This window comes from Saccostrea cucullata, unplaced genomic scaffold (assembly GCF_032062105.1).
Source record: "Saccostrea cucullata isolate Sc308-1 unplaced genomic scaffold, CSIRO_AGI_Scuc_v1 ctg2582, whole genome shotgun sequence".
NCBI lineage: Eukaryota > Metazoa > Mollusca > Bivalvia > Ostreida > Ostreidae > Saccostrea > Saccostrea cuccullata.
Genome location: NW_026929448.1, coordinates 77,250 through 84,651, shown reverse-complemented (window position 1 = coordinate 84,651; position 7,402 = coordinate 77,250). Strand labels below are relative to the sequence as shown.

The 7,402-nt window shown below is 32.2% G+C and overlaps 1 protein-coding gene across 1 annotated transcript; it reads right to left on the bottom strand.

Annotated features, from left to right (window-relative positions):
• Positions 1-2,225: 2,225 nt before the first annotated feature.
• On the bottom strand, positions 2,226-3,138 carry LOC134280848 (uncharacterized). Its single transcript, XM_062763294.1, has 2 exons — positions 2,968-3,138; positions 2,226-2,706 (listed from the first exon to the last, which is right to left on the bottom strand). The coding sequence occupies exons 1-2, from the start codon at positions 3,008-3,010 to the stop codon at positions 2,417-2,419; spliced, it is 333 nt and encodes a 110-aa protein (XP_062619278.1). The 5' UTR covers positions 3,011-3,138; the 3' UTR covers positions 2,226-2,416.
• Between the last annotated feature and the right edge of the window lie 4,264 nt (positions 3,139-7,402).

Sequence of the window (7,402 nt, the reverse complement as noted above, 5' to 3'; positions counted from 1 at the left end):
TCTCTCTCTCTCTCTCTCTCTCTCTCTCTCTCTCTCTCTCTCTCTCTCTCTCCTGGCATTGTATAATTATGTATATGTATAAAATGTATAAGTAATTTATGATTTAAATATATAATTATAGTCTATAAATTTACAAATTGGATCTAAGAAAAATTCTAGAATTTAATACAGTCTTTCCATACATGTGAATTATATTGTACATGCACTTAGATTGGCAAATAATCACGATGGTTTTAATTTCACTGTTTTCGCGATTCATTATTCTTCCATGTAATTAATCCCATCCTGAAGGCTTTCATTGGTCTGTAAAACATTAAAATCCTTATAAGAAATTTTAATCTATTTCTGGCAGCGTAAAATTACATAAAACCATTGCTATTGGTACTTTTTGAGAAATAGTGAAATTTGAACACTGTGGAATTAAAAAACAACAGTATTTAAAACTTATCATTTTTACACTTAAAAATAAATAAACGATATTAATAAACAAAAAATTAGTTACTTTTAAGCACCTGTTTACAACTGTACATTGCTGAAATTCTTTTCATCTTCGCACGTTTTAACGCGCGTCAAAATATTTACCATAAATAGCAAATTAATAAACTCTCTCTCTCTCTCTCTCTCTCTCTCTCTCTCTCTCTCTCTCTCTCTCTCTCTCCTATATGACGTGTAGCAGTATCTATTATTACACACTATAATGCCCTGTCATACATGTACCAATCTTGTCCTATTTAATCATTACTGTGTATCCGTCGCTGTTTGATGTGTCTTTTTCCTTGTCATTTTCTAGAAACGAGGAGAAAAAAATTTCAGTCGATGTAAATATACAGTGTTTTTACTACACACTATAATACCATACTTGTCCTATTAGTCATTACTGTGTACATGTTACCAAGATTGTTTTTATTGCATAGGATATGCAGATGAAGATGTAAACATTGTTTGATGTACATGTTGATGTTTGAATAATTGCCTTCTTGTATTTGTTTTTAATTTGTGATCAAAGAAATACATAGGTAAAGAAATGATAACAACATCCAATTAACGAAATCGTCACCTCAAATATCAAATTGTTTCTGGTAATATTAATTAAAGCTTAATGACGTCATTGACGATGTTTAATTATTAGGCATATTAAATTCATTCATTAAAATGTTAAGGAAGGTTAAGATAACGACGGGTGATCTGAGATCTCGATCTCAGAAATCCTATAAACATACTAATATCCAAAGACTGCATAAAATACGGTCCCCTTGAAACTCCAGATATTCAAATTCTCTTTTGAATAAAAAATAAACGATTACGAGTGAGTCTAAATATGATGTCGTTCTCGACTCTCTGTCGGTATAATACATAATATCAATTATTAGGAAAGAGATGTGCCAAATTTAATTATTCTTATTCGAACAAAAATGAAAACCAATATAGGATTTAGATTGTTGACATAGTATTTCCTTTTGTTTTCTGATTTGAAAACAATGCTCGCTAAATTTAGGAAAAAAAGTTTGAAATACTTTTTTCTTCTTCAGAAATATTCTTCAGCACTCTACTGACAATAATTCAATCTAGACCAGAGAGTATACAATATCAGTATTATCATACTGATATTATCTAGTAGTCCGAGTGGCGCAGTGGTTAGAGCGTCTGCTCTAGAGTCGCGAAGTAATGAGTTAAAATCCCCCTGTGGGACGTGGGGACCGGTCCTTCGGATGAGACCGTATAAACCGAGGCCTCGTGTCGCAGTAGGTGCTGGCACGTAAAAGAGCCCACCCTGCTCAATGACCCTAAGTGCCGAGTATTAGACAAAATTTGCAGCTCTCCACCGGTAATTGGTGGCGTCTCCATATGACTGAAAAATTCTCAAGATGGACGTTTAACAATATACAGTCAATCAATCAATCAATCAATCTATACATTTATATATTTTTTAAAAGTATGTGAGATTAAAAAAAACCAAAGATATAGAACGTTGTGACATATCCAAGTGAACTTATTGAAGGTTGCTTTGGGAATCGGCTGCAATCTTCTCTTAACAAACAAGACGATATATAGAAAAATGATTTATTAAATATATATAGAATGGAAAGTTTGTAATAGTGGTATTCAAAAGCAAACGAAAAAGAATTAATTCTGAAAAAATGTCTCAACAAATCGATAATACAGGCATACAATAAAACCAAGACCTAAAAAAAGACAGCATTACAGATATATAAAAAATCAACGTCTTTAAATTTATGAATTCTCATTTATTCCAACATTTCAGCTGAAATCTCCTGCACACTTACTTATTTATAAATTGAAAATTTTAAAAATACAAAGATAAACATATGTTCAAAACATCAAAACATAAAAAAAAAACTATTGCCTAGATTTTCATGCTTGAGTAATAAATGTTACATAAAAAAAGCAAAAATAATCAGCCCTGTACTTGACAAGCTAGGACGCATCCATTAAAGCACCGCTTTCCATCGGGTAAGGTAATGAAGTCTTTCTCCGCGAAACAGAGGGGGTCGGTGTTGTTACAGAAATCCAGGGATTCCTGGGAAGGCGTGGGACATTCCTGATCACAGACAAGCTTACAGGACACTGGACATTTCTGACCATTCACGTACTCATAAACAAATTCCTGACGACAATTGTCTGGGGGTCGGGCGCAGGGCGGAGGGAGACACTCTCTTCTGTCGTACCTGTAAGCTAGGGTTACACCTGTGGTGAAAGGTATAAATAGTTTTAGCGATAGGTACATGAATGTACTGATTGATATATACATGTACAAATAATTTTATTTAATCAGTCTCAAATTAATTGATTTAACTCTTTAAAACAAAAAACTACCATTTACATATAGACCAAAATATTATGCATTTCTGTTTTAGTTGTACAGAATTGTCAATTCAGACTCATTTACTTATGGTATTATGGTATTACTTAAAAATATTAACATATATATTAAAAATATATACTTACCGCAAATGGATAAATATAAAATAAATCCCGATGAAATAGTCATTTCTTTAATTATTTTAAATATGCTCCTCTCTTTGTAAGAAAACTAACCTCTTAAGATCAACGATACACAATTATTGTCTTTTATTTTGTGAATCTGTCAATTCAACTGTCATTCGTACGCGCAATGCATTAAATATGCAGAAAGCTTACGTCATCAAAAGAAAGAAGTTTCTATTTGTTTGTGAAATTAGAAATGAGTCAGAACTGGTCTGGATTTTTAATGAAAAAAAGATTATGAACATGTTTTCCTGCGTTGTTGTATAATAAGGTATTCATTATTTTTTAAACGTTTCTACTTTTTGAAAATATATTTTTATCCGTTTTCATGTCATTTATTCACAATGAACAATTTGTTTTTTTTTTTTCTGTCGTGAAATTAAGCCTTTACATTGACAAGATTTTGTGAAGTGGTTCAACTAAAATTCAACATTTTTGATGTTATGACTTTGGACAAAAGATCGAATGATGGCATATTTCTGTCCCCCTACATGTATATGCAAGATAAATATGTCTTCATGAAACATAATGATGTAGACAGTGAACAGTATTCGAGATCAAAAGTCCATTAAACAATATACAATAAAAGCAAAGCAAAGACGGACCTCTGAAACATCAGAGGTGGGATCAGGTGCCATGGAGGAGTGAGCATCCCCTACTGACCGGTCACACCCAGTGTGTTCTCCTTGTCATGATCAGGAAATAACGGAGAAATTCGTCTTCAATTCGGCTGCATTTCATTTCAGGAATTTCTTGTAATTATCAACTTATCATTTCCGACATTTTTTTTATTTTTCATTTTCGACAGTATATAAATAATGGACTAACAATTAGTGTGAAAGTCGTCATTCAGGATGACTTTAAAGAGACTGATGATATTCTTGTTTCATCAACTTTTTTGTCAAAACCTCTTTTAGATATTGTTCACAGGTAAAGAACATGTTCTTGTGTATCGAATCAATTGAGATATAAAATCTCCGTTTGCATGTGATGAAGTTATGTATAGCCGCATAATCAATGAAGTTGACGATAGCAAATTTAAAGTCATCACGTTTATCATATTGCTTGGTTGTTACATTACCTTATTGTCTTTTTCAAGCAAAATATCCAAATATGAAACAGATGTGTCAGAATCTTTGGTATCACCGGAGTATATCTTATCGATTCGTCGATATGTCTTAATGTCGATCGCGAGTTGAAGGCCACACCAAGTGTTTTCTATACTTTCCGATAGGATATTTTGGACAAATTCTGCTTCATATGAATAGAAAAATGGATCTGCCAATATCAGGGCACAATTGATACCCAATGGAGGTCCAAAATATAGGCTTTTGGAATACCTGGTCTCAAAAAATCTTCTGACATAGATATTCTTCTGTTGTTGTTGTTTTTTTAAATTAGCAGATTTTCAAAAACAAAACAGAATGAAAATTAAAAGCTGTGAGACTGATTAACAGACACACACTATGAATTTAATTTTCTGCAAGCTCTAATTCTATTTCAACATCATGATCTAAATTTGCCTCATATAACATGAATAGAGTTAGTAATTTTTGAATATTTGTGAAACAAATAGTCAGTTTTGTATTTGACATGCAGGGAGACAGTCTCAGTGGAAGTCATCTTCTTCCATTAGGTATTGTAAAGATATCCTTCTCTACGAAGCAGTGTGGGTCGGTATTTTTATAGAATTCCTTAAACTGTTGTGAAGGGGTTTGGCATCACAGACAAGATGACACGACACCGGGCACTCCCGGCCATTTACGTATCTATAAACAAGCATCTGAGTATACAGTGCTCTGGGGCAGGCATTGTGGGAAAACACAATTTCTTGGTGGATATCCCAAATTTATACCTGTAATTAATAAATGTGATAAATTCATAGAAAGTATCAATTATAAAAAATAAATTATTAAGTTGGCTCTTTCCATTAAATTAAGGTATGATTGATTTCGGAATGTTTTTTTTTTTTTAATTTATGACGTGAATTTTTGTTCTCAATGAACGGATGAATTAAACATTTATAAATATAATCAATTAAAGAAGAATAGCATAAGAACCTAATTTTAGACCAATGTTCAATAATATTCGGATGAGGATTTTTCAGGTACATGTACCCAATAAGAAAAAGTAACAGAATAAAAACTGCATGTTCCAAAATATCTACTTACTATGGAATGCCATATACGACAGCCAACTGCTTACTGCCAACTGCTGACTGCTTACTGCCAACTGTCAGCTGCTTTCTGCCAACTGCCACACATATTTGAATAAATTTTATATTTGTATTGATATTTATATGAGTTTTTACTAAATAAGGGAAAAAGGCACGGATCCAGGACATTTTTTCCGAAGGGGGTCACCCTGGTAAAATTGAATTGAATATGACCAATATGTTTTATCTTATGTAATATTCAAGATATGCGGTTGATAAAGTTCATTGTTTTTTTTTAAATGTGTAAATAGGTAATAAAATGACTATTTGCCGCTTTTAATCTTTAAAGACCCCCCCCCTCCTCCCCGGAGAAAACAAAACCTTTGAAGAGAGAATAATTATAAAAAAAAGATTTGTCGATTCGCAGAGAAAGATGTTTTAAAAATAATTTTCTTTTTCCACTATATTCTATTAGTTATCTCTGTGTTATAATGTTTGACATGCATAGATCTTTGGGGGGGGGGGGGGTATAAAAATTTTTACAGTCATACGTTATATAAACCAAATGAACTACCGGTATAACTGACCTTGGGCCCTCCACTTAGAAAACGCCGATCAAACATTTATAATATCTCTTTGTATATAAGTACAAATTAAATATGTTTTACATGCATAGATCTTGAGAGAGGGGTCCGGAAGACCCCTCTGAATTTTTTAAAGTTATTTAATGCACAAAATAAACCAACTAAAAGTTATTGAATGTATAAAATAAATCAACTAAAAGGGACCGTAGAAAGTCCCCCCCCCACCACCTTCAACCGAAAATGTGGATTCGTATTAAGTTGGTTTGAAAAATGTCATACACATGAAGGTTGACGCATAAGAACCCCCTCTCCCCGGCCGAAATAAATTTTCACATTTAGGAAAGGACTTTACGTATTTTTTTTCTTGTCAAGAAATTTCTGGGTTGGATTTTTTTTTTACCAGAGTGGCCCTCTTGGAAAAAATGTCCTATAGATCCGCGCCTGTCTTTTTTTATTTACATAAATATCAATATGAAAATAAACTTTATTCAAATATGTGTGACAGTTGGCAGTAAGCAGCTGACAGTTGGCAGTAAGCAGTAAGCAGTTGGCTGTCGTATATGGCATTCCATAACTTACCGTAACAAACGGATAAAAATGCTTAATCCCAAGGGAAACAGCATTTTTCTCATTTAAAAAAAAAGAATAAATTTAAGTACATTTCTTTCAGATTAAAAGAATGATAGTATGATGCAATTGGTATAGTCAAGGACTTGACTTGATTCGTAATTAAATTAAAATACCATTAAGTTCCGTCTAAATACACCTTCAGGCGTAAAATATTCACAAGGTGCACGTCAAAAAAAAAAATAATAAATAGGAATGTCGCATTTGTTTTCCATTTTATACATGAATTCAAGGAAATTTAAGGAAGATCTGTTAGTAATAGGCTTTCAAAAGTCTTTCTAAAACTAATTTTTTGGTTAAATATACGTAATTGTATATGTACAATGTGTATTGTTTTTCTCACTTTTTCACCATCGACATTGTTTATAATATTCCCACTTAGCCAACAGCCATTAAAACAAAGAAATGTCACAATACGTAGACAATGCATGAATAATTTAATCAAGCAAAATGCAAATTAAGTTTCATTGTATCTTAAGTGAATGTTATTCTACGGGAATAACATTGTAGTATATATATTGCATCCGGCTAAACAAATAAATCTACATAATAATTATACAGCTTGCACATGCTTATGACGCCACTTCCATTTTTTTAACGATAGATATTCGATAAAAATACACTCTTATCAATTATCAATTGGGTTTTTTTTTCTGATTCTGAAATATTGAGAATTATATTCAAAATATCGGTATTACGTAAAAACCATATGAAGCCGGCAATGGCGAGGTGTAAAATATTGTAAGTTTAAAATAGACACCATGTGATAATTATGTTTAATATACAAATATGAAGATATGTAATTTGAGGGGGAGGGGGGCAGTATTGCTTTAATTGATAAAGGTTTTTGCTTCAATTTAAAACGAAACAAAATCTATTGAATCCGATGGGCCACATCATTCATCTGAGATTATTGGCTAGGAAAAGGTAGAAATCAGTATAAATCAGTTTATTATTGAAGGGGGCAAACTTTCATTTACATTCCCTCCCGATGATTATATACATATTACAATATATATATTACATGTCA

What these genes read in the sequence shown, in the direction of transcription:
- LOC134280848 (XM_062763294.1), bottom strand. Translation starts at nt 3,010, where the DNA reads ATGACTATTTCATCGGGATTTATTTTATATTTATCCATTTGCG. An exon ending in TTTATATTTATCCATTTGCG is followed by an intron (nt 2,707 to 2,967) that starts GTAAGTATATAT and finishes CTTTCACCACAG; the next exon opens with GTGTAACCCTAGCTTACAGG.